The following is a 27,426-nucleotide window of genomic DNA, read 5'->3' as shown; positions in this document are numbered from 1 at the left end:
TGCCCTGGTCAACTGTCAGTGCTGTTTTTGTGAAGTGGAAACATCTAGGAGCTACAGCCGTGAAGGGGTAGGTCACACAAGCTCACAGAACGGGACCGTCGAATGCTGAACGCATAACAATTGTAACGCATAACAATTGTCTGTCACACTCACTACCGAGTTCCAAACTGCCTCTGGAAGCAATTTCAGCACAAGAACTGTTCGTCGGGAACGTCTTGAAATGGGTTTCCATGGCCGAGCAGCCACACACAAGCCTAAGGTCACCATGCGCAATGCCAAGCAGCTGGAGGGGTGTAAAGCTTGCCGCCATTGGACTCTGGAGCAGTGGAAACGCGTACTCTGGAATGATGAATCACGCTTCACCATCTGGCAGTCCGAAGGACGAATCAGGGCTTGGCGGATGTCTGGAGAACACTACCTGCCCGAATGCATAGTGCCAACTGTAATGTTTGGTGGAGGAGGAATAATGGTGTGGGGCTGTTTTTCATGGTCCATGCTAGGCCCCTTAGCTCCAGTGAAGGGAAATCTGTGCTTCCAACTTTGTGGCAACAGTTTGGGGCCATTTCCTGTTTCACCGGTGCACAAAGCGAGGTCCATACTGTAATGGTTTGTCGAGATCGGTGTGGAAAAACTTGACTGGCCTGCACAGAGCTCTAACCTCAACCCTATCGAACACCTTTGGGATGAATTGGAACACCTACTGCGAGCCAGGCCTAATCGTCCAAAATCAGTGCCCAACCTCACTAATGCTCTTGCGGCTGAATGGAAGCAAGTCCCCGCAGCAATGTTCCAACATCTAGTGGAAAGCCTTCCCAGAAGAGTGGAGGCTGTTTATTACAGCTCCATATTAATGCCCATGATTTTGGATTGCGATTTTCGACGATTGCGATTCGACGAGACGAATTTATATGAACCCTCAATTTAATTATACATATTTTATTTAACAGAAAGTGAATAGATCAAATTGATAGCGACAGAGTCACACATTGTATAAGATTACTTCCCAAGCAGAGTCAAATTTCTTTGACTCCTTGCCTCTGGAAATTCATAGTTCAGCTTCATAATGACAAACCAAAGATATTCCCATGTGTATCAGAGTCGCATATTCCTTGTACCACATAGAATAGCAAGCTTGAAACATATTGCAGAGACACATTCCACTTCCCTCATTAAGAAATATGAACCTGGTCATTGAGTCATCACACATTTGGTTATTACATTGCTATGACCGGGACCCCTCAGTAGCGTTGCAATAGAAAACCCCTGAGCACGTCAAGAAGTACTAAGCTTAGCTTCTCTTGGCTGCCCTCTACTTTGCATAATGGGAGGGATTAGTAGTGTTTGCGTCACACCCATCAACAATTTTATTGTCACATGGGCTCTCTTTGATTTAATATCAGTAATTGCACTACTGATATGTAATAGATCTCAGACACAAGGCACCTGCAACATCTCATCCTCCTGCTGAACACTTCAAAATAATGTTATATAAAACCACTGGCTGGCATCTATTGCCAATTTCCTTTTTGTATTATGTAAGGTTCATTTTCCATACAAGACTGAATTTTGACCGAATTTTGTAATGATCAACTTAATAATACTTTTGATAATATATACTGAAGGAGGCTTGTGCACAAGGTCTTGACAATCAACCTCTATCCCTCTTACCGTCTCTAAATCTGCTTCAGCAAACTTTGGTTGTAGACAGTAGATGCTTTCAATTAAAACTTATGCTGTACTTCCAACCAAAGAAAGACACCTTCTTCTTCTTCTGTGTGTGCATGTTTGTTATGACTATCACCCCATGGGGACACAGTATTTTTCTTTGGCAGGGCCCTGGCATGCTGCTAGAAATAGACACGAAGGCATATATTATCTAGCACAGTTGGGAGATGTGTCCTGACAGAATGGTTGGCACAAAAGCTAAGGGTGGCCAGCGTGGATTTGTGAGTAAGGCACACTGAAGTGTGGGACTTTCATCCTTTTGTGTGCCCAATCTACAGCAACAGCTCTGCTAGTGTGTTGGACTTTTTGGCATCGTTTTTTATTTAACTAGGCAAGTCAGTTAAGAACAAATTCTTATTTACAATGACGGCCTAGGAACAGTGGGTTAACTGCCTTGTTCAGGGGCAGAACAACAGATTTTTACCTTGGCAGCTCGGGGATTCAATCTAGCAACCTTTCGGTTACTGGCCCAACGCTCTAACCTCTAGGCTACCTGCCACCCCTAGTCATCTAGTGATTCATGCCAAAGCTCAGTATTACAGTTGTAGTTCTCACTATTCTTATCTGATAATAGAGACAAAAGAAGATGCCCCCCTCCTGAGCCCGTCTGTACAAAACCAACGATAACCATTAAAGCCAAAAAGTGGTAACGTTCGCCAACTAGGTTGTGTCAAGGTATAAAGACAGTGGAATGTTCTGTACTGGCATCCCTGATTCAACTGGATGGGAATATGGAGGATACTGCGAAGAGAGACAAAGGAAAAGAGGGAGACTAGTAAAAATATCTGCAAATATAAGATATAATTTCTGATAGAATCACATCATCTTCACCAACATTTGGACCTTGACAATTCTTGATATTAAGCACTTGTTTGTTAAATTCACCCAAAATAGGCTTGTTTACATCAGACTAACATTGTGCCACTTGTTCATTCCATCTAATCATTGAGCTGGGAGACACAGTGCCGCTGTGCGGATGACTTGTTTTAAACTATCTCCTCGTTTAAACAATCAACCTCTGTGAAGACCAATTGCTCTGAATCCAAGTGGAGTGTGTCACACAGTTCCAGTTTGTGGTTGATATTGTCAGATACTGTTTATGTTATGCTCTATGAAGTGGCTTTCTCCTCTTTGGGTCTCCATCTCTCTCAAGGGACCACAACCATATTCCTATGCAAAATCATATTACTTTGACTGATTCAAATTAGGACCAAGGGGGTGGGAATACACACTAAACACACTACAGATGAATGAGAGGGAGCTCCAATGACTGTAGGGGAGAACTCCCATGAAATCCCACAACTAGTAATATAATATATGCCATTTAGCAGACGCTTTTAGACAAACTCAGCAAAAAAAAGAAACGTCCTCTCACTGTCAACTGCGTTTACTTTCAGCAAACTTAACATGTGTAAATATTTCTATGAACATAACAAGATTCAACAACTGAGACATGGGGGGACAAAATGGTGCCGTAGAGGCAACACTGTGTTTCAGCGAGCTCCCATGGCATTCGTAAATTTATATTTTTTCATTAATCTCCTAGTTTGAAAAAGTGGTAGAATTGGCTAAATAAGTTTTCCTACAATGAGTCTTGACGGCTATTTCTAAAAAAAAAACGACAACATGCCCAACAGAACTACTAAGAACTCGACCAAAACCACCATCCCTGTAGATGTGCAGGAGGAGCTAGCTTACGTTAGCGAAGCTAACACCATTGCGGATTCTGGCACAATGGACCTGGTGATTCAAAAGATGACGGATAACATTACTAAAGTGATCGATGTTAAGATAAGATTAGAACGGTCTTGGAAGCAATAGCAGGCCATTCAGCTGAACTACAGAGGGTTGTCAAACGTGTTGATGAGGCGGAAGGAAGAATTGCTACAGTGGAAGCTTCAACTACATCTATGGACACTAAGATAAAAGCACTTGAGAAACAGGTGCGCAAAATGGCGGAGCACATTGACCACTTGGATAATCGAGGACGCAGATGCAATATTCGTGTTGTGGGACTCCCGGAAAATTCTGAAGGGACACATTCAGTAATTTTTTTGGAGGGATGGATCCCTGACTACCTACAAATGGACACTAAGGCTGGTCGTGTGAAGCTGGACAGAGCCCATCGCTCTCAAGCACCGATACCCGGTCCCAACCAGCGCCCACGGCCAGTGGTTATAAAGTTCCACAACTTCACCGACAAGCAGCGCGTCATGGATGCGGCTAGAAACATCGGCTCTGACGGTAGTCAACGTAAAGGTCCAAAGGTCTCATTCTTCAATGATTATTCCACAGCGGTTGTACGAAGACGCAAAGGGTTTGATGAGGCGAAGGCTCGACTCAAGAGAATGAAGATGGACTACGCACTGCTGTACCCGGCCACATTGAAGATTATGGTCAACGGATCGCCTAAGAAACTCTACACACCTGAAGAGGCTGCTGCGCTTATTGACTCTCTCGGGTAAATAACTTTAAGCTGCATCTCCGCAGCATTGGATAACTTTTTTATTTGATTTGAATCTGATCATGAAACAGTGGTTGAGTTCTCACGTGCTCCGGTTCAGTAATATTCGTGTTTTTATTATTTTTCTTGCTAAAGTAACTATAGCTCAGGCTGAGATATGGGTGAATCTATATTGGTGCCCAGGCTTGGTTTTAGGTGGAAGAGCCTCAATCTCCTATTGATTTTCATTTCCATATATATAAAGGATGAGGCTATTGAGTGGCAATGCAGACTTAAGAGTCTACATTGGAAAGTTGAAATCCCCTGCATGTTAGCTAGTGGGAAAACCCCCTTTTGGATCTTTACGTGTTTAATTTTTGGGTTTAGTATAGTTCGAGTTCAGGGTTCATATCGTTTGGTTATGCTCGGTGAGATAGAAGAGAGTTCAACACATGGAAAAAGGTACCACCCCATTTTTACAGTAGGATTCAGTCTGGATATTGAATGGTCAAAGTGCAATGGCAGGTAACAGACATGTACATGGAACATTAGAGGGAGCCATAACCCCATTAAAAGGAAGAAGGTACTGTATTTTTTTGAAAAAAGAAAAAATTGATATATATATTGCCCTGTTGTAAGAAACTCATTTGGATGACAAGGAGCATCTGAAATTACAACAAGGGGGGTTTGGTCAATTGTTTTTCTCATCATTTACATCCAGAAGTAGAGGTGTAGCAATTCTTGTGAAAAAGAACTTACCACTTAATGTCTTGAATTGTGTGAAATATAAATTTGGTCGCTTTGTTATAATTAATGGTACTTTACAAGGGCAGAACATCTCCATAATGAATATTTACTTCCCCCCTGCCCACCCCCCTGATTTCCTCACTAAGGTATTTCTAGACTTTTCAGAATTAAACTCAGACACTGCAGTGGTTGGAGGAGATTTTAATTTTTTGTTGAACCCCCTTATTGACAAGTTTCCCAGCTGTATAGCTTCACTCTCTCCTCAAGCTAATTCACTTAAAGCTATTTGTGATGATCTGGGGTATGTTGATGTTTGGAGAACTTTTCATCCCTCCAACAGAGAGTTCACTTTTTTCTCTGCACCTCATGGATGTCAGACTAGAATAGATTACTTTTTATGCCCAGGACATCTTTGCAGTCTGTTTTATCCGCTAGGATAGGAAGCATAGTCATGTCTGATCATGCAGAGGTGATCCTGGACATAAAACTCAACGGAGTATTCAATCTGTCAAGACATTGGAGGTTGAATACAACCATCCTTAAAGACCATACATTCACATCATATTTTATTACAGAGTTTAAAGCATTTTACTCTATTAACTCTCAATCAACAGATAACCCCTCGCTCCTTTGGGAAACCTGTAAAGCGTATGCCAGGGGTCTGATTATGTCATACACAGCCACTAAGAGGCGGAAAAAGTGTGAAAAGCAAAACACGTTAGAGGGTGAATTAGGAACTAAAGAGAAGGACTATATTAAAACTCCCACTCCTGCCCTATTAAAGGAAATATCAGTTCTTAGATCAACGTTGGACTCTCTCCTAACACAGGACGCTGAAAAGAAAATGAGATTTGTCAGGCAAAAGCTATATGAACATGGCGATAAGCCAGGAAAGTACTTGGCGTACCTAGCTAAAAAGAGAGCTGACTCACAGTCAATTGCTACTATTACTGATTCTGACGGCAATCATTCATATGAAAATAAATTGATAAATGACTCATTTAAGAAATTTTATGCAAATCTTTATGCCTCAGAACTGCCAAATGATGCACCCAAATTAATGGAGAACTTATTTTCTAAGATTGAGCTCTCTACTATCTCCGAAGAACAGAGGTCTCTCCTTAATGCCCCTATTACCGAGGAAGAGATAATGTTCGCAATTAAGAATCTGCAAAATGCTAAGGCCCCAGGACCAGACGGGTTTTGTAGTGAGTTGTCACGTTCCTGACCTATTTCTGTTAGTTTGTTGTATGTGTTAGTTGGTCAGGACGTGAGTTTGGGTGGGCATTCTATGTTTTCTGTTTCTATGTTGGTTTAAGGGTTGCCTGGTATGGCTCTTAATTAGAGGCAGGTGTTTGGCGTTTTCCTCTAATTGATAGTCATATTTAGGTAGGTTGTTTCACAGTGTTCGTTGTGGGTGGTTGTCTCCTGTGTCAGTGTTTTGTCGCACCATACGGGACTGTTCGGTTTGTTTTGTACATCGTCATTTTGTGTAGTCTATTTTCCCTGTTCGTGCGTTCTTCGTGTTTAATGTAAGTTCGTCGTCCAGGTCTGTCTACTCCGTTTGTTGTTTTGTTAGTTTATAGTGAAGTTCGTGTTTTCATCTTTTCTTTAAATAAATTATGTATTCACAACCCGCTGCGCCTTGGTTCAATCACTACTCCTCCTCTTCGGTTGTAGAGGAGGAGGAGAACCGTAACATGAGTTCTATAAAGAGTTCCATGGCCTAATCCTTGAGCCATTGCGTGATATGTTTAACCACTCATTTTCAAATGACCAGCTCCCTCAAACGCTGAGGGAAGCCAACATATCACTTATTCTCAAAAAGGGAAAATGTCCAGAGTCTTGTTCCTCGTACAGTCTGAATGTGGATAGAAAATTGCTTTCTAAAATTCTAGCCACAAGATTTTTTTTTTTTTTTTTTTTAACACCTTTATTTAACTAGGCAAGTCAGTTAAGAACAAATTCTTATTTTCAATGACGGCCTAGGAACAGTGGGTTAACTGCCTGTTCAGGGGCAGAACGACAGATTTGTACCTTGTCAGCTCGGGGATTTGAACTTGCAACCTTCCGGTTACTAGTCCAACGCTCTAACCACTAGGCTACCCTGCCGCCCCAGCAGATTAGAGGACTCACTGCCACTAATTGTGAAAGGAGACCAAACTGGCTTCATAAAGGGCCGTAAGTCATGCAACAATGTCAGGCGGCTTCTTAATGTAATTCAAGCCTACCAACAAAGTGCTAGGGATGGTCTTGTGCTCTCCCTAGATGCTGAGAAAGCATTTGATCGGGTGGAGTGGTCTTACCTATTCTTTGCTCTAAATAAATTTGGTCGAGGGGACAACTTTTATATAATGGGTGAAAGTTTTATATGATGATCCTCAGGCTGCTGTCCTTAATAATGGGCTAAGGTCAAATAGCTTCTCTATATACAGAGGTACCAGACAGGGCTGTCCTTTGTCCCCTCTCCTATTTGCACTCGTTATGGAACCACTGGCCAAGGCCATCAGAGGGTTCTTTGCTATACGCCTGCTATACAGGGGCTGCTCATTGGTGATGTTCACCATAAAATAAGCTTGTATGCTGATGATGTCCTGATATTCGTCTCTAGTCCCGAGACTTCAACTACATCTCTTATTAATATTATTGAATTATTCAGCGAATTCTCAGGCTACAAGATTAACTTAACTAAATCAGAGGCTATGCCACTTGGTAACCTTCACTCTGTACCTAATAGTTCTCCCCCCTTCCCTTTTAAATGGTCTCCTTCAGGTTTTACATATCTGGGTATATTTGTAACTCCTAAATTCCAGCAAATGTACAAAGCCAATTGTGTTCCCTTGTTTGATACAATAAGACAGGATCTGGAGCGCTGGTACTCTCTCACGATTTCTTGGTTGGGTAGAATATCCCTCTTGAAAATGAACATTTTACCTAGACTACTTTACCCAATCCAAATGATCCCAGTATTACTCTCCAATAAGGTAATAAAGGATGTAAATGGATGGCTAAGTTCCTTCATATGGAGTAAACGCAAGCCAAGACTTAATATGGCAATATTGCAGCTGCCAAGTTCTACGGGGGGCTTGGATCTGTCCAATATCAGGTTCTATCAGTGGTGTGCCCACCTATGTTATATTTCTGATTGGATCACAAACGATGACTCCTCTATTTGGTTAGACATTGAGACTTCACTTTCAAAATACCCCTTACAGGATCTTTTATTTTTCAGAAGTTTCAAGTCTGTAGAAGATCACTGCAATAATCCTATTACACTTAACACACTCAAAGTATGGAGGTCAGTTCAGCGCTTCCTGGGAAGGTCCAAACTAACCTCTGCTCTTACCCAAATTCTTAACAACCCAGATTTTGGTCCAGGATTGCTGGATGCTGGCTTTAACTTTTGGCTTAATAAGGGCATATGCAGACTAAATGACTTATTTGCTGATAAGATTTTATTGTCATTTGAGCAGATGGTGGAGAAATATCGACTCCCAAAGCATGACTTTTTCCGCTTCCTACAAGTAAGACATTATATTGTGAAGCGCACCACCTTAATTGGTAACCCTGATATGTCTGTCATTGAAAGAATGCTTTTTTTTCCACAAAGGAAAATGTCTGTAAGTCTGTTTTATGATGCTTTAAGGTCCTTTTCTGCTGTCGACACACAGAGGGTGAAACAAGTGTGGGAGAAAGAATTGTCTGTTACTATTGACGAAGAGATGTGGGAGAACATTTGGAGATATGCAAAAACAATATCTATACGTAATCGTACTAGAGCAAATCAATTAAGAATAATACACAGATTGCATATATCCCCAAATCACAGACATGCTTTTAGCCCCTCTTCCTCTTCTCCTTAGTGTCTTAAATGCAAAACTAATACAGGCACCCTAACACATTGTTTATGGTCATGTACCAAAATACAAAGATACTGGTCTGGTGCTCTGCAAGAAACTGAAAAGATCCTAGGGGTTGATCTAGAATTGGACCCAGTTTCTTTACTGTTGGGTCTCCCTAGTAGGCATGTTACTTCTGTGAGTAAGAGGAGGCTTTACAACATCCTTACCTTTGCAGCGAGGAAAAACATCCTTTTACAGTGGATTAGTGATAAGGTTCCTTCTATTAAAGATTGGCATAAGACACTATTTGAATGGGTGCCTCTGGAATATTTGACATGTACATTGCATTCTAAAACAGATCAGTTCTACAAAGTGTGGGAACCCTATCTAAATTACCTAGAACCTGAGGTATCAGCTATTATGCTGCAAGGATTCTCTTAGAATGGTGGTGATCTATGTATTTCAGAATTACACTGTACATTCCATGTGTCGAACCTAAATTCTTAGTTTAAACTGAGCTTTTTTGTTTAATTTCTGTTTGTAAGTTTGTTTAAAATGTATGTATTGAGAGACGCAATGATGGGGATGGGTGAGAGAAGAGGGGAGAGGAAAATGGTGTGTATGTATGTATGTATGTGTATGTATATGTATACATATATATATGCGCAGGTATGTGTAAGTGAGTGCTGTTTTTTTTGTTGCTTTGTCTCTGTTGTTGCATCTCTTAATATGGGTGAAAATTGTGAAATTCCAATAAAAATACTGTTTAAAATAAATAAATAAATAAATAACTGAGACATAAACTGAACAAGTTTCACGGACATGTAACTAACAGAAATTGAATAATGTGTCCCTGAACAAAGGGGGGGGGGGGGGGTCAAACCCAAAAGTAACAGTCAGTATCTGGTGTGGCCACCAGCTACATTAAGTACTGCAGTGCATCTCCTCCTCATGGACTGCACCAGATTTGCCAGTTCTTGCTGTGAGATGTTACCCCACTCTTCCACCAAGGCAACTGCAAGTTCCCGGACATTTCTGGGGGGGAATGGCCCTAGCCCTCTGACCCAATAGGTCCCAGACGTGCTCAATGGGATTGAGATCCGTGTTCTTCACTGGTCATGGCAGAACACTGACATTCCTGTCTTGCAGGAAATCACGCACAGAACGAGCAGTATTGCTGGTGGTGTCACGACTTCCGCCGACTATCGGCGGTCGACGTCACCGGTCTTCTAGCCATCGCCGATCCACCTTTAATTTTCCATTTGTTTTGTCTTGTTTTTCCACACACCTGGTTTACATTCCCTCATTACTTGTCGTGTATATAACCCTCTGTTCCCCCCATGTCTGTGTGTGAAATTGTTTGTTGTAAAATGTTTGTGCACTCTGACTGGTTCGCAACGGGTTATTTTGTACCCATATTTTGTTGTTCTGGGTGCCGTTGATTTTTTCTTATTAAACTGCTCTGGTTATTACCCAGTTCTGCTCTCCTGCGCCTGACTTCCCTGCAGCCAGTCACGCACCTCTTACAGGTGGCCTTGTCATGCTGGAGGGTCATGTCCAGATGAGCCTGCAGGAAGGGTACCACATGAGGGAGGAGGATGTCTTCCCTGTAACGCACAGCGTTGAGATTGCTTGCAATGACAACAAGCGCAGTCCAATGATGCTGTGACACACCGCCGTCGCTGGACCAGACAGGACTGGCAAAAAGTACTCTTCACTGACGAGTCGCGGTTTTGTCTCACCAGGGGGGATGGTCGGATTCGCGTTTATCGTCGAAGGATGAGCATTACAGGTGGAGGACCATGACGGATCCGCCACCTCCAAATCAATCTCACTCCAGAGTACAGGCCTCGGTGTAACGCTATTTCCTTCGACGATAAAAGGCAATCTGACCATCCCCACTGGTGAGACAAAACTGCGACTCGTCAGTGAAGAGCACTTTTTGCCAGTCCTGTCTGGTCCAGCGATGGTGGGTTTGTGCCCATAGGCGACGTTGTTGCTGGTGATGTCTGGTGAGGACCTGCCTTACAACAGGCCTACAAGCCCTCAGTCCAGCCTCTCTCAGCCTATTGTGGACAGTCTGAGCACTGATGGAGGGATTGTGCGTTCCTGGTGTAACTCGGGCAGTTGTTGTTGTCATCCTGTACCTGTCCTGCAGGTGTGATGTTCGGATGTACCTATCCTGTGCAGGTGTTGTTACACGTGGTCTGCCACTGCCAGGACGATCAGCTGTCCGTCCTGTCTCCCTGTAGCGCTGTCTTAGGCTTCTCAAAGTACGGACATTGCAATTTATTGCCCTGGCCACATCTGCAGTCCTCATGCCTCATTGCAGCATGCCTAAGACACGTTCACGCAGATGAGCAGGGACCCTGGGCATCTTTCTTTTTGGTGTTTTTCAGAGTCAGCAGAAAGGCCTCTTTAGTGTACTAAGTTTTCATAACTGACCTTAATTGCCTACCGTCTGTAAGTTGTTAATTTCTTAACGACCGTTCCACAGGTGCATGTTCATTAATTGTATATGGTTCATTGAACAAGCATGGGAAACATTGTTTAAACCCTTTACACTGAAGATCTGTGAAGTTATTTGTTTTTTTCAAATGATCTTTTAAAGACAGGGACCTGAAAAAGGGACCTTTCTTTTTTTGCTAAGTTTAGTAGTTATTTGTTCCCTAGGATCCCTCAATCTCTCAGTGTGAACACTTACATAAGTGTCCACGGAGAAAGTGTCTTTTTACAACTGTCGCTTTACTTCAACTGTGTTTTTCAACCCCCCCCCCCACCTCAACTAGCTATTAAGAGGAGGAGGGGGACGTTGCCGTTCAGGGGGTAGGCACAGCTGTTGTACCGTCTCGGGTGTTGTGATGTAAGTTCTTGCCTTTTAGAAACTCAACTGGACATCAGGGATTGTGGCTAACCAATCGATTGAGAGAATTCAGAGACAAACCAGCCAATGGGTGCAAAGGTCTGGGTATATAAGCTAAGGTCTAACACCTGTCAAAGTTGGGCAACCCCTATATTGGCTTTGGTGGATCCCAGGAACATTACCTCCTTATTTTCTTCTGTGCAGGTAAACCTACTAGGCGGCGAGCTTCTGGAAAATGGTTTTAAGTAGAAATTAGGAGAACTCCTGAAAAACAGCACAAAAAGAAAAGAGGAATTTTAAACAAATACTTTAGGCAATTGAAACCTCTCCGTCGCTGCACCATTTGGAATCCTGAAATCGGTTATTCTTGTTTTTTGCATTGGACCCCTCTTCAGTTTGTTGCAGCGTTTCCTAAAATGGAAGATATATTACTACTTATGGGTTTTTACTCATCATCCTCTTGAGTGCAAACTGTAACTTTGTTAAACGTTTTGTCGGTAAAAGAGAGCACTGGTTTGAAAACAGCAATGATCACTAACGGCTGTTGTAGAGGAGGGATAGTCCCAGGACAGCGGCTGGTTGATTTGTTACCAGTGGTGATCTATAGATGACACCGAGTCATTTTAGATATTTTGCAGAAAAAAACATGCAATGTGAAGTATCGAATTTCTATAATGTCTGCAATTGTTCCTCAGCATGTTTGTAGTTCTGATGTTTTTATTCTGAGATCCTATTCATTCTGATATGAAGGTCAGTTGTGCTAATGACCGGAGAATGAATCAAGTCAGTCTCTGGAACTCTCTGGTACCGCCTACTGGGGGGTAGCCAGACATGGCTCCAGTGGTGGTGTTTCCCTTGAAGGAATGGAAAGGTGGCTTGCATGCCAGTGTCAAGAGTATAGCCACAGCAAGAGGGTGTAGGGTGGATAGCCTGGTCTAAAAATACCTTCTTTTGCTAAGTGCATAAAAGCACGTAGATTACACCCCTGTCACTCTCTGTGGAAATATGAGGCGGTGGCTGGAGGGGGCCAGGAGACTGATAGATAAGACACTAGGAGACTCATTACTACAAAACCCAAAAGATGGTAAATTTAGTGGAATTTGTTGCATTGTTAGGCCATTGCTAGGACAATTCCTTGTGATTGTTTTTCTGAAAACCCATCATGCTCTCTTTTACAAATTGTGGCACAATTCTGTTGCTAGATATTGTTCTTTCACCATTCTTGAATATTTAGTTGGGAGGGCTTTCAATACTGTGTGCCAGATCATCCTACATATATTCACACTCCCCCCCCCCTCCTTTTAGCAGGACAAAAGAGAGCTGCAATCATGACGAAGAACTGCCATAATGACTATAAGATGAAATTCTCAGAGGATGAGGAGTTCCCAGACCTCTCCCTGCACAACAACCACATGGCCAAGGTGCTGAACAAGGACATGTACAAAAAGCTGAGGAGCAAGTCTACCCCCTCCGGTTTCACCCTGGACGACTGCACCCAGACCGGTGTGGACAACCCTGGTAAGACTCGGAAGCACACACACAGGAAGACACGTCAGGGCCCTGTGAGGCCACAGGATAGGCATGCCCTGATCAGCTCTGATTGATGGCTTGTAAGGGCACCTCAAAGCAAAATATTCTTAGTGATATTAACTGATAAACTATTGGCATGAAAAATGAGACTGTTGCTCGTGGACTTTGTTGATAGTGCACTTTGTTGTTAGCCTGCTACATGTAGTTTTCCTGTGGTAATAGTTCTCACTTATTCTCTTTCTGTCTGCAGGACACCCCTTCATCATGACCGTCGGCTGCGTTGCTGGTGATGAAGAGTGCTACGAAGTCTTTAAGGATATGTTCGACCCAATCATCTCCGACCGTCACGGAGGCTACAAGCCCACCGACAAGCACAAGACCGACCTGAACTTCGAGAACCTGAAGGTGAGTGAAGAAAGTGGTCATGACAATCACATTTCTACATTGGCGTTGCTCCTTTTGCAAGCTTGATTTTTAAAGCTAATATATAAAGCTGCAGTGGACTGTGGTGACTAGACAGCATTTGAATGAGTTATATGTCTAGAGTGAAATATCATTAATTTCCCCGTTTGCAGGGAGGTGATGATCTTGACCCCGCCTACGTCCTGTCCAGCCGTGTGCGTACCGGACGCAGCATCAAGGGATACACCCTGCCCCCCCACAACAGCCGTGGCGAGCGCAGAATGGTTGAGAAACTGTCCATCGAGGGTGAGTGTCTGAGCACTCAGTAAAATCAGCACTATAAACCAGGGTCAGCTGTGCTGCCTTGGAGCACGACCATGTCAATCTCATGTGTATGTCTTTCTCCCCTCAGCCCTGGCCACACTGGATGGTGAGTTCAAGGGAAAGTACTACCCCCTGAACGCCATGACCGATGCCGAGCAGGATCAGCTGATCGCCGACCACTTCTTGTTTGACAAGCCCGTCTCCCCCTTGCTGCTGTCCGCTGGTATGGCCCGTGACTGGCCAGACGCAAGAGGAATCTGGTAAGTTCCCAGGACACAGGACACAGGCCCATACCAATACCCGAACCAAAACAATACCATTTGTGAAACCAGATAATGTATGTACAGTATGTCCCACGGTGTATCATAGTGGTGTGTCATGTAATACGTACTCCTTCCTTTCTGAAGGCACAACGATGCCAAGAGCTTCTTGGTCTGGGTGAACGAGGAGGATCACCTGCGTGTCATCTCCATGGAGAAGGGAGGCAACATGAAGGAGGTCTTCAGACGCTTCTGCGTTGGTCTACAGAAGGTACGCTTGCCACAGAGCCTACAGGACTGACACACTGTCAATACCTAGATTGTTATTTATTGCTCGTTCACAACGATGGCAGCTGGCTTTTCTTATAGTCAGTAGTCGAACACACATCACTTTCGGTTGGCTATTCTCACCTGAAAACACACTCACCAGAACGTTCTCGTCTCCTGTCTTTCTCCACCTTATGCAGATTGAGGCGGTCTTCAAGAAGCACAACCACGGCTTCATGTGGAACGAGCATCTCGGCTACGTGCTGACCTGCCCCTCCAACCTGGGAACTGGCCTGCGCGGTGGAGTGCACGTCAAGCTGCCCAAGCTGAGCACACACGCCAAGTTTGAGGAGATCCTGACCAGGCTGCGTCTGCAGAAGCGCGGCACAGGTACGAGCTACTCTTAAACTCACTTTACTGTCTTAATGCAATAGTCCATAGAATGTAACTACATTGCCATTACATATGGATCTCTGAGGTGACTAGCCAAGCCATATTTAACCTGACATGTACATCATTGAGTACCAGTGTAGAGGATTATGAAGATTCAGCTTTGACCTCTTTGCCTGCAGGTGGTGTGGACACGGCCTCCGTGGGTGGAATCTTTGACATCTCCAACGCTGATCGTCTGGGCTCCTCAGAGGTGCAGCAAGTGCAGATGGTCGTGGATGGCGTCAAGCTCATGGTGGAGATGGAGAAGAAGCTGGAGAAGGGAGAGGCCATCGATGGCATGATCCCTGCCCAGAAGTAAAGCGGTACTTGTGTTTCAGTGTTTTTTGTATCATAAAAACGACTAGTCTTTTCGTTACGCGGGCAGGAGACTGCCTCCCTGGACTTTTCCTAAAGACACTCCACTCTGATCCAACTTTTATTTCCATCCTTCATTCTTTCTCTTCATCATTTCTTTTTCTCCTTCCTACGGTCACTTTCCACCTCTCCCGCTCTTTCCTGGGATCAAAGTACCATCGCATAGTCTGGTGCCATGGGCCATGCATCTAATCTTGAAATCATTTTTTTTGTTGTAAAATGTATTGAGCAAATAAAACAAGGCCCAGTTAACAATCAACCCCACTGTCTGATGTATGGTCTCGAAACACACGGTGCATGCACATACACACTCACACACACTCAGTGGGCGCACACCCACACTAAGTGCGCGCACACACACACACCACGTGCACACGCTACAGCAGCCTCGTAAATGCCCTAAAACCATGGTACAATAAACAAAACATATAACATGACCAATCTGTAATCTATTGACACCACATCAACCCCACTGAGAACAAAAATAAACCTGATCCAAAATTTGAAAGGAGAATTTATTTTTGCTTCATACAATTTTCCTCGGGAGACATGCAGGACTGCAGGTCAGTAATTTCCATAGTTGCACCCCGTTTTATCGATAACAGCGACTGCTTCAAACGCACAACTACTTCCTACTCTTGAAGCATGGTCCTAAGCTTTTAGCAATACAGATGGGAATTGTTGGGAAGAGAGGTGCTATTTTGGGCAAAGTTGTAAAAGAATTGCCCTAAATCACAGCTTTCACATTTTAAGACATTTGTGGCCACCTGTTGCAACTAAAAACTCCCATGATTCCTTGCAACGGGCAAACTGAATTCATAGCAGTGTCATGGATTACTATGTAATACTGCCATACACGTGTGCAATACACATTTTGCCAAAAGGAATAAGGTGGAAAATGGTGGAGTTTGAAAACAACTGAAGATTTGTGAGTGTGTTGGGCAGGCAGTCCAGTGTGGGCAGGCTGGCGAAGATGGTCAGGGGTGTCACAGGTTACGGAATATAACTGGGATGTTACATACTGTAGAAATGTCATACTGGAACAGTGACAAACACATTCTGTACTGAGAACATCGTCCACTGCTGATGAATCTTTGAGCCATTTAAAGACCAGACAGACTTTCAGCAAACAAGAAAGGTTGAGGAACATTCAGCGACACCAACAGTCTGAGCTGAGAAAATAGAAACATGGTTCTGAGATCTAAACTAGAAGAGCTCACTGCACCAACTGGGAATGAAGTTCTGGCATGTCTGCTGCTGTGACCCACTGCCAGGCGACAAGGATCATTACTGTTTATTGGTGCAAACCAAAGCCAGTGACAAACAGTCAAGGCCTGAGTGAGTGACTATCTACCTGACTTGGATCTATTGTGAGGAGCTTGGGAGCGTGCTTCATTTATAGAAGAGTGTCAGGGTTGATTTCAACAACATCACCCAGGGTCACATTCTAAACTACCAACCTCACTCTCATACGTCACTCAGGAATACAGAAGGCTGATTGGTTACCAGAAGGGAAGCGGCTACATAACGCCTGTTTTGCTGACCAATTGAAATACTGAATGCAATTCAACAAGCGTTGCTGTAGTTGTTATAGTCTGTGTGATCAATTATACTATTTTCTTTTTGAGCAGAAAATTAGTAATTGATTTAATTCTCTTTTACACAAAAAAGTGATCCATTGTGATTCCTTGAAATGTGACAACCGACATTCCCCAACATTATACTAAACACCGCTTATATCAAATCATGTTTGGAATCTTGGCCTGGTGGATGTGCTGTACCATTTAAGAGGAAATACAATTGAAGAGGTGATATTGCTAAACCAAAAGTGCTACCAGAAGAACGTGTAGAATGCCTGTGTACATTACCTGCTGAAACGTAGAAAATCAAAGGGTTAGTGGCTCAGAAGAGCAGTCATCGCCTATTCCGTTTCGGACATTGAAGTCAGACAGCTTTGCTCATTGGTAACCAACATACCGGTATATACAAAACACAAAATGAAACTTGACGAGAGTAGCAGAGGGGTCTTACAGAATTGAGCAGAAGCGATGGATGGGCAGAAGAATCTGGCATTTTGTTTTACAGCATCGTTTTTGTTGTTGTCCGTCTCTGCATTTCTGCATGTCTCCCTATATAGCAGGGGTGTCAAACATACGGCCCGCGGGCAGGATTTGGTGCGCGAGGGGGTCCAATCTGGCCCGCGGGTTTGAGTAAAACAAAACAGAACAATGGTATACTTTAAAATGACTACAACCAAATTGAAACTGTGTAGAAATGATAAGATAATGGACCTACATTCATACAGTTTATTGACTGTCCAACTTGTTAATAATCTCCCAAATAAAGCTAGACAGTCAGGGAGCATTATCATTTAAAAAAACTATGGATAGAGGATTATTTTTGGAAAATTGACGGCGAAGAAATATAACACATTTTCAGTGCGGCCCTCCGGATCTTGTTGAAGACCGAATGCGGCCTCCAGGGCAAAATGAGTTTGACACCCCTGCTCTATAGCCCAGAGTTCTGTCTAGGAAAGGGCTGGTCCCTTGTTTCTTAAATATGCATTCAGTCTGCGTCAATCACTCATTGAAGCGAAAAAAATAAAAACTAAATAAAAATACCTTTTAAATAGCAGCTGTTAAAAAGGAACGACAACAAATATAATCATAACGACATTGACGAAAAATATCTTCATCTGCAAATATGGAATTATAAAATAACTGCTTGACTCCGTAGATTCACATAATATTGAGGTGCCTTAGCAGGGTTTGTGGGTCATAGGTCTGTGAGTGGCGGGCCCGGACCATCCACGCCTGTGCGTCTGTATGTCCGTGTGGCACCTGAAGCGGGTCTTTGGCGGGGGTGAGGCGAGGTTGGCAGTGGGGGTAGCGGGATCTGCCCGTCTCCTTCTCCCGCCCCCTCGGTCAGTCTGTCCAGTGTAGAAGCCCTCTGCCCCACCCCCTGTCGCCCTCAGAGCTCCAGCTCCTTGGACACTTTTGTGGCGATGTCCCGGAAGGCGAGCGGCGCCCCCCACAGCCGTTTGAAGCGCACACCGCTGGTCTCGGCGGGGCCTGCGGGCAGCTGGCACACCTCAGCCTCGAAGGCCACGCGTGAGCCAGCCGCCCCGTGGGTGCAGGAGAGCAGGAAGGGCCCAGCCAGGTGGACCTGGCAGCCGCAGCCCTGGGCCGCCTCGCGCAGCGCCAGCACCACCTCCGCTGGGTCCCGCGGGCTCCGCACCCTCACATCCCAGCCGCATCGGGGGGTCCGGGGCTCTGCCGCTTTTTGATGCCCAGGTAGATGGCGACTGCAGGGGCAAAGTGGGTGGGGAGTGGGGGAGTGAGTGGGGGTGAGAGATTGAATGACAGAAGAGGATGCAGGTGGAGTGTGGGTGAGACGATGCATTAATGTGGGTGAGTGGAAGGGAAGAAGGGGACAGGGGAGAAATAGATTAGTATCAAATAGGGTTTGGTTTAACAGCCACTACTCTTAATTTATCAACAGCAATAGAAATCCATTAAAATAGATAACAAGGCCATTAGAAATGAAAGTATATAAAATGTTTTTAACAGTCTTTGCTGAAGAGTGGATGTAGCATCCACACCACACACAAGCTGCATCGCCATCTTAAAATGCTGCCATAATTTAGACAATTCTAGAAAAATACATCTGTGGTGCACAATTCAGAGGATACCAGAGTGCAATAAAATGAAATATTAGGCAGCAACACAAGTTAGGCAAGTCAACAACACAATTTTACCTTTTTGAGGACACGTGTTCTTCAAGGCAACAACATTCTAAGTGATGCTGCACCATCATTCCTAATTCATTAGATCAGGCTACAGTCATGCCCCACTCAATGATGTATGCTTGGTGCATTCAGAAAGTATTCAGATCCCTTGACTTTTTCCAAATTTTGCTACATTACAGCCTTATTCTAAAATTGATTAAATAGTCCCCCATCAATCTACACACAATACCCCATGACAAAGCAAAACATTTTTTTTTTACTGTTTGCAAATGCATTAAAATTAAAAACGGAAATATCACATTTACATAAGTACTCAGACCCTTTGTCAGTGATTACAGCCTGGAGTCCTCTTGGGTATGACGCTACAACCTTGGCACACCTGTATTTGGGGAGTTTCTCTCATTCTTTTTCGCAGATCCTCTCAAGCTCTATCAGGTTAGGTGGGGAGCGTCGCTGCACAGCTACTTTCAGGTCTCTCCAGAGATGATAGATCGGGTTCAAGTCCGGGCTCTGGCTGGGCCACTCAAGGACATTCAGAGACTTGTCCCGAAGACACTCCTGCGTTGTCTTGGCTGTGTGCTTAGGGTCGTTGTCATGTTGGAAGGTGAACCTTCGCCCCAGTCTGAGGTCCTGAGCGCTCTGGAGCAGGTTTTCATCAAGGATCTCTCTGTACTTTGCTCGGTTCATCTTTCCCTCAATACTGACTAGTCTCCCAGTCCCTGCCGCTGAAAAACATCCCCACAGCATGATGCTGCAACCACCATGCTTCACTGTAGGGATGGTGCAAGGTTTCCTCCAGATGTGACGCTTGGCATTCAGGTCAAAGAGTTCAATCTTGATTTCATCAGACCAGAGAATCTTGTTTCTCATGGTCTGAGAGTCATTTAGGTGCCTCTTGGCAAACCAAGTGGGCTGTCATATACCTTTTACTGAGGAGTGGCTTCCATCTGGCCACTCTACCATAAAGGCCTGATTGGTGGAGTGCTGCAGAGATGGTTGTCTTTCTGGAAGGTTCTCCCATCTCCAGAGAAACTCTGAAGCTCTGTCAGAGTGACGATCGGGTTCTTGGTCACCTCCCTGACCAAGGCCCTTCTCCCCCGATTGCTCAGTTTGGCCGGGCAGCCAGCTCTAGGAAGAGTCTTGGTGGTTCCAAACTTCTTCTTTCATTTAAGAATGATGTAGACCACTGTGTTCTTGGGGACCTTCAATAAATACTGCAGATATCTTTTGGTCCCCTTCCCCAGATCTGTGCCTTGACACAATCCTGTCTCGGAGCTCTACGGACAATTCCTTCGACCTCATGGTTTGGTTTTTGCTCTGACATGCGCTGTCAACTGTGGGACCTTATATAGACAGGTGTGTGCCTTTCCAAATCATGTCCAATCAATTGAATTTACCACAGGTAGACTCCAATCAAGATGTAGAAAAATCGAAATGATGATCAATGGAAACAGGATGCACTTGACCTCAATTTTGAGTCTACCAATTTTGAGCAAAGTGTCTGAATACTTATGTTTATAAGGTATTTCTGTTTTTTTGTTTTAATAAATTAGCAAACATTTCTAAAAACCTGTTTTCGCATTGTCATTATGGGGTATTGTGTGTCGATTGATGAGGGGAAAAAATGATTTGATACATTTTAGCTGTAACATAACAAAATGTGGGAAAGGGTAAGGGGTTTGAATACCTTCCGAATGCACTGTATATTCTGGTCATTACAATAGTACTTCTGGAGGTGTCTTTGGATGGCAGGGTTGTGGTCAATTCCATTTCAATTCAGTAAGTTCAGAAATGAAACCAAATTCCAATTCTAATTTTAAAAAATCATTGAAAAGCATTGAAGAAAATTGGAATTTCAGTGTACTTCCTGAATTGAAATGAAATTGAACCCAGCCCTGGTGGTTTGCACAGCTAATTTAAGTTGGGATTGATTTACATTTTAAAGCAGAAATGTTTCTTTGGAATGCTGTCCTGGTGGGTCACAGAATCAGCTTGAGATGGTATCTTACCTTGCTCAGTCACAAGCTAGCAAAAACACATCTGCTGTGTAAGTAGGTGTAGGTTTAGGGGTGGACATAGCCAGGATCCCAAAAACTAGTACTAGTACTACTCTTGGAAACCTAGGCAAGTTCAACAGCATGACTTACCAACTATACGCACACACCATCACCACCAACCCAACACCTAAGACTGGAAGTTATGAAATGGAAGCTACGTAAGTATTCTGCATGTCTACATTATGGGTATTTATTAATTTATTCAAATAATTTGAGTAAGTGAGAATGAGGTTCATGTCAAAGGATGGGGAGTTTAAATTGTTATTATCACACACTGAGGAGCCTACTTCTTAAAACGCACAAGGATCCTACTTCAGAAAATAATTAGAGAGGCACTCAATCACAGGCATCTAGCACAGGGTACCACATCTACTATCTACGAGTCACACCAAGGGCATTTAGAGCTAATGCTGCAATGACCCATGCTCTGAGCTTTACCTGCTGGTTTTAACCAGAGACTGTCTGACCAGAGACTGTGCAGCCGAGGCTACATTGTGAGGGAGAGAATAGAAATGCCTTTAGTACTACTGGTCCTGGAGCTGTCATACTGCCCAATGGTGGGCAGACATGGAGTGATAAAGAATGTCTTTGATTGATATTCATCACAACTAACTAACTGCTCTGGGGTCAGTTTTGCGTGATCATTGTATGATCATAATGAATGTGGTTACAACTGGGTTTGGGGAAACTGATCTTGGGCCAGTAATTAAAGAGGTTCACAGTGGGACATACTGTATTGTATACACTCACCTTGTGACCGGAGATCTGCAGACTCTCTCAGGTTCGTCTGTGACCCTCAAGAGGAAGACAAAGGTGCGTGTTAGGAATGAATCAGCCAATAGAGAAATATCCCTTAATCCCTCCCCTTCCTATTCCAATCCTTCCCTCAGCAAGGCAACATCAACAACAACACCAACTCAACAACACCATCAACCCATCAGAGCCAGAGTGACATCAACCTTCCGAAATGCAAGGAAATGAAATAAATAAATCATACACTTTGAAGCCACACTAGAAAGGTATTTTAGAGGAAAGGGCTGGGGGCAGGTTTGGGTGTCTGCCAAGAGACTAGAAAGCTTCTACTGCTTGCAATGCGTGACATAACTGGGCAACTTGTGCTGTGATGTATTTTAAGTGGGTTTGTAGAACATGTGTACCATAAATTCAGACAAAAAGCATATGAAAGCACATGGTGTTCGCCCAATGTCTACTACCACTAAAGTATGGACAGGTTTTGAGATGTCCCATTACACATCCATCTAACACACACAAGGGGGCGCTGCTGTTCAAGCACCACAAAGAGTGTCGCCCATGTTCGTAACCTTCCCATTTCAAATGTCATCCCCAAGAACCTGGCAAACCACATGCCATTCCAGAAACTTGGCGTTTCTTGAAAGGACTAGAGCTTTTATTCTAGACAATCTCCATCTAACAGGATAGTGGAGAGATCTGAGCTGTCGAGTGTCTTAAAACAAACCTGCCAGTGGGATAGCGTCTGGGCTACCATGTTGGGTCAAATCTCTCTCTGGGAGAGAGGGAGTGAGTGGAGCCCATGGTGAGTGGAGAGTAGTGGAGAGGGAGGATAAGGAATGACAAGCCTGTGCCTCTGGCTGGGACTGTGAAGAGGATCCCGTTAAGAGGGGGGATAAAGGCTCTATTAAGCAACTAATCCTGGTTTAAAGTGTCAGCGATGCTAAGGACGCATGGCAGCAGCTCCTTACAAACAAAACTCTACCAATCTGTACCTCCTTGGCTTTGTGATACCGTTGTGTTGTGGCAAAGAGGTAGGTAGGCTTAACCAAAAACACTGAAACAGCTTCACAGTACTGGCTCTGAGACTGATGGTGTTTTAACAATGCGAGGAATATATGGAGTTCATTAAATGAGTCACCGTCTCACAACTGCGTTCAAAAGTACAACTGGACGGCATACAACTGCACAATGAGTGGTGAGGTCATCAGGGTGAGGTGCACCCTAAAGCTTTAGGAGAAGGTAAAGAACAGCCCTTAGAGTTCAAAGTCACATCAGACCCCTTTGATTTTCAAAGATAAGAATAAAGAAATGTTCCATGTCCAATCATGTATTATTGTTTGAAGTGCCACAATCAGTTGGTAGATATCCATACAATAATAAATCCATTAACCAATTGCCTTTAATTGAACTGAAAATACAAGAAGAATGTATAAGCCTGCGCTCATTTTAAAAGCCTTTGGAAAGCAGGGTCCTTTCTGGCTGTTGTTCTGTTGTTGTCAAGGGTATGCTGTGTCACCTGTGGCCTCTAGGGTGCGCTCTTGTACTGAACCCAGAAAACAGACAGGGTGAGGGGTACTGGCAGACAGGCAGACAGACTGACAGGCAGGCAGAGAGAAGGAGCCAGAAACATGGGAAGAAGAACTTACTAACTGTTTTTGATCCCTGCGGAAGAGTGCAGCCCGAGACGGACTTGTTTGAGTTGGGACGCTTAGAGGGGTCAAGATTGACCCTACGAGGAAGAAGAGAGAGAAATAAAGAGAACGAGAGAGACAGAGAAATAGAGAGACAGAGAAAGAAAGACAGAGAGAGAAAGAGATATGGATAAAGGGGAAAAAAGAAGGATAAAAGTTTGCAGCTGATTGGCAAGGAAAAGTAAAGTTAACAAGGAAAAGTAAAGTTAACAAGGAAAAGTAAAGTTAACAAGGAAGAGTAAAGTTAACAAGGAAAAGTCAAGTTAACAAGGAAGAGTAAAGTTAACAAGGAAGAGTAAAGTTAACAAGGAAGAGTAAAGTTAACAAGGAAAAGTAAAGTTAACAAGGAAAAGTAAAGTTAACAAGGAAAAGTAAAGTTAACAAGGAAAAGTAAAGTTAACAAGGAAGAGTAAAGTTAACAAGGAAAAGTAAAGTTAACAAGGAAAAGTAAAGTTAACAAGGAAAAGTAAAGTTAACAAGGAAAAGTAAAGTTCACAAGGAAAAGTAAAGTTAACAAGGAAAAGTAAAGTTAACAAGGAAAAGTAAAGTTCACAAGGAAAAGTAAAGTTAACAAGGAAAAGTAAAGTTAACAAGGAAAAGTAAAGTTAACAAGGAAAAGTAAAGTTAACAAGGAAAAGTAAAGTTAACAAGGAAAAGTCAAGTTCACAAGGAAAAGTAAAGTTAACAAGGAAAAGTAAAGTTAACAAGGAAAAGTCAAGTTAACAAGGAAAAGTAAAGTTAACAAGGAAAAGTAAAGTTCACAAGGAAAAGTAAAGTTAACAAGGAAAAGTAAAGTTAACAAGGAAAAGTAAAGTTAACAAGGAAAAGTAAAGTTAACAAGGAAAAGTAAAGTTAACAAGGAAGAGTAAAGTTAACAAGGAAAAGTAAAGTTAACAAGGAAAAGCAAAGTAGTTAAGAAACATGAAGTACCTCCCCAAAAAACAGCCAAGACCAAGAGAGAGAGAGGGTGTAGTAGGAAGTAGGGAGATGTGAACTAGGTAAGTGGGGGGTTTGAAGCCAAGAGAGAGAGAGAGTGTAGTAGGAAGTAGGGAGATGTGAACTAGGTAAGTGGGGGGTTTGAAGCCAAGAGAGAGAGAGAGAGTGTAGTAGGAAGTAGGGAGATGTGAACTAGGTAAGTGGGGGGTTTGAAGCCAAGAGAGAGAGAGAGTGTAGTAGGAAGTAGGGAGATGTGAACTAGGTAAGTGGGGGGTTTGAAGCCAAGAGAGAGAGAGTGTAGTAGGAAGTAGGGAGATGTGAACTAGGTAAGTGGGGGGTTTGAAGCCAAGAGAGAGAGAGAGGGTGTAGTAGGAAGTAGGGAGGTGTGAACTAGGTAAGTGGGGGGTTTGAAGCCAAGAGAGAGAGAGAGAGTAGTAGGAAGTAGGGAGGTGTGAACTAGGTAAGTGGGGGGTTTGAAGCCAAGAGAGAGAGAGAGAGTGTAGTAGGAAGTAGGGAGGTGTGAACTAGGTAAGTGGGGGGTTTGAAGCCAAGAGAGAGAGAGAGTGTAGTAGGAAGTAGGGAGATGTGAACTAGGTAAGTGGGGGGTTTGAAGCCAAGAGAGAGAGAGAGTGTAGTAGGAAGTAGGGAGATGTGAACTAGGTAAGTGGGGGGTTTGAAGCCAAGAGAGAGAGAGAGTGTAGTAGGAAGTAGGGAGATGTGAACTAGGTAAGTGGGGGGTTTGAAGACTGTGGTTAATAGAGGAGGAAGTAAGCCTGAGTAAAGTCAATGCAGATTAAGGAGAGAGTGAGAGAGGGAGACGTCAGAAGCATTTCGGACCCTCCAGCAGTGTAAGTCTGAGTACCGATGGCCAGACACACACACCTTACTGACTCCGCTGTGTCTCTAGGGATAAGATGAATGTCCTCCATATTGAGGAAGTCACTGTCACCTGTCTTGGGCTTTGTGTGCCTTCCTCTACAGTTGCCTAACTATATTGTCCTTAACACACTATCTCACACTGTAGCCTACACGCTAGAGTTCTTCACGGATCCGAATACCTGAGACCCGATCCAGGACCTGAGCGGTTCCGGATCAAGAATTCAAAATTATGTCACGGGTCTGGGTCGGATCTGATTGTCACGGGTATGTGTCATTTTAACTGACTTTTCCAGAAGGACCCATACAGACCCAAACGCGACTGCTACAGTAATTGTATAATTGATGCTGCTACTCTTTGCTTTTCACGAGAGGAGCATGTGTAAGCTTGTTGTTGGTCAATCATAAGTCATCAAAGCGACAATAGGCTATAGTCATAGAGCCTCTGTTCGGGACGAAGGTTAGGAAATATCTAATCAATGGAAGATGGAATTAAAATGATGAATTTAAAAATTAAAGGAGAAGGATATGCTACAACGACCAAGAGCCAACAGGTAGGCAGCTAATTTATATTCTGAATGGAGTTGTTGTTGTTTGTAACTGTGGGACGAGAAAGAGCATGCAACACCAATTTTGGATGATAAATAACCTAGCTATGGAAGCTATTAGTCTACTATAGCGCGAGTCGGCTTGGTTGGTTGCCGTTTCTCTCCTCTCCCTCCCTCCTCCCTGTTCCCGTGTCACTCACTCACACTCACAGTAGCCTACACACAGCACGACCCCTGCTAGAGCGTCACCTCTCTCTACCTCCTCGCTTTATCACTTCCGGTTAATAAAGTAGGTTAAAAATTGACTTTTCTGCTGCTTCTTTCACTTGGATCGGACCGGGTCTGGATCCGACCAGGTCTATACGAAAAGGGTCTAGTTGTCCTCGGGTCCGTTCGGAACGGGTCTCTTTATTTGAAAAATGTATTTTTGCATTTCGGAACGCGTCTAACTTGTTGGACCCATACAGGCCTCTACTACACGCTAGTCTCATTTATGCTATCAGGCCTGATTGTCTCCATCAGTGCACACAGATGAGCAGTTTACTGGGCTTCGCTAAACAAAGAGCTCCTCAGATTTTCACACTTAAAATAACACGGGGGCGTAACAGGAGCAAACGCTCACAGTAATCCTTGTCCTTGCTAGACCGTAGTATGATCTTTATTTGATCTAATTGCTTAAACGGCAGTCGCTATCCCTGACGAGTGTTGAATTTCACAATGTCGCGCGCAGCATCGTATAATTAGAACTAACATCTATTAGAATCCTCCCAATTTCACGCTGCCTGTCCCTTTCAGCTGTTTAGACAAGGATTGCTTACACTTCTGATGTTTCTACTGAAATTCCTTCAATATCCGTCAACAGGGTTCAAGCTAAGAATTCTACCCTCACTATTGACTAACCTAGAAGTGTTTTCATACTTATACTAGGGGGCTAAAGCTGAGGCCTTCCTCACACTCCCTTCACTCTCCTCTTACCTGCGGGTGAGCTTGGAGGTGAGCTTGCTGAACAGGTTGGAGGTGGCGCGGGTACGTGCGTGGGGCAGGGGGCTGGCGTCGTGGGACAGAGTGGGGGAGGTGGGGGGGGCGTGGGAGGGAGGCCGCCGGTCCCTCAGCTGGCCCCCGTGGAAGGTGCTGCGAATGCTGGAGCCCCGGGTGAGGCGGGAGCCCGAAGAGGAGGAGGTCCCCGAGGCCCCAGCGATGCTGTGGGTGGAGGGTGAGGCCGGGGGCAGCCGGTGGGACATGGAGCTGAGAGAGGAGAGAGCAGAAAGGACAAAACAATCAGATCATCATCCCGTTCATCCATCACTCAATCATTAACAGTGAGGTGCTCAGTTCATAATGTATTATTATTTTTTTTAACCTTTATTTAACCTTTATTGAACCAGGAAAAGCCCATTGAGACCCAGAGTCTCTTTATCAAGGGAGACCTGGCCAAGAAGGCAGCAACAATCAATACATGACATAAATAAAACATACAACAATACAATACAACAACATGATCCAGCCTAAAAAAAGCATTTGCACAGGGCATCTCATTGTTCTAATGTATCGTTGAGACAAACGATCTGAGCCAGAAAGGCTTTAGCTGGAGTTAGTTTGGATCTGGC

General features: G+C 43.9%; 2 protein-coding genes across 6 annotated transcripts in view; one reads left to right on the top strand and one right to left on the bottom strand.

Moving 5' to 3' along the window:
* Positions 1–11,744: 11,744 nt before the first annotated feature.
* LOC129832211 (creatine kinase M-type-like) lies at positions 11,745–15,469 on the top strand. 2 transcript variants are annotated; one of them, XM_055896096.1, is made up of 8 exons: positions 11,745–11,824; positions 12,926–13,138; positions 13,401–13,555; positions 13,726–13,858; positions 13,965–14,136; positions 14,284–14,407; positions 14,604–14,793; positions 14,976–15,469. In XM_055896096.1, the coding sequence occupies exons 2-8, from the start codon at positions 12,949–12,951 to the stop codon at positions 15,152–15,154; spliced, it is 1,143 nt and encodes a 380-aa protein (XP_055752071.1). In that variant the 5' UTR covers positions 11,745–11,824; positions 12,926–12,948; the 3' UTR covers positions 15,155–15,469. The 2 variants fall into 2 exon arrangements, with proteins under 2 accessions (XP_055752071.1, XP_055752072.1); XM_055896097.1 differs by having other exon boundaries at positions 11,806–11,824; positions 12,929–13,138.
* Positions 15,470–15,711: 242 nt separating this feature from the next.
* The window catches only part of LOC129832210 (MAP/microtubule affinity-regulating kinase 4-like), a 63,626-nt gene continuing 51,911 nt past the window's right edge, over positions 15,712–27,426 (bottom strand). The window contains exons 15-19 of one of the 4 annotated variants that reach the window (XM_055896095.1): positions 26,795–27,064; positions 23,415–23,497; positions 21,766–21,810; positions 21,454–21,502; positions 15,712–18,514 (exon numbers count right to left, since the gene is read on the bottom strand). In XM_055896095.1, coding sequence (XP_055752070.1) covers positions 18,181–18,514; positions 21,454–21,502; positions 21,766–21,810; positions 23,415–23,497; positions 26,795–27,064 — 781 coding nt within the window. In that variant the 3' untranslated portion in view covers positions 15,712–18,180. The remainder of the gene's footprint in view (positions 18,515–21,453; positions 21,503–21,765; positions 21,811–23,414; positions 23,498–26,794; positions 27,065–27,426) is intronic. The other 3 variants (XM_055896093.1, XM_055896092.1, XM_055896094.1) reach the window with 3 other exon arrangements.

Source organism: Salvelinus fontinalis, chromosome 33, assembly GCF_029448725.1.
Source record: "Salvelinus fontinalis isolate EN_2023a chromosome 33, ASM2944872v1, whole genome shotgun sequence".
NCBI classification, from domain to species: Eukaryota; Metazoa; Chordata; class Actinopteri; order Salmoniformes; family Salmonidae; genus Salvelinus; species Salvelinus fontinalis.
The sequence above is the reverse complement of the archived record's forward strand: the minus strand, read 5'-3'. Positions and strand labels throughout refer to the sequence as shown.

Bases quoted from the DNA above. Each gene is read 5' to 3' on its own strand.
- LOC129832211 (XM_055896096.1), top strand. From the start codon at position 12,949: ATGACGAAGAACTGCCATAATGACTATAAGATGAAATTCTCAGAGGAT. The intron at 13,139-13,400 runs GTAAGACTCGGA...TTCTGTCTGCAG, and splicing joins GACCGGTGTGGACAACCCTG to GACACCCCTTCATCATGACC. The intron at 14,794-14,975 runs GTACGAGCTACT...CTTTGCCTGCAG, and splicing joins TCTGCAGAAGCGCGGCACAG to GTGGTGTGGACACGGCCTCC.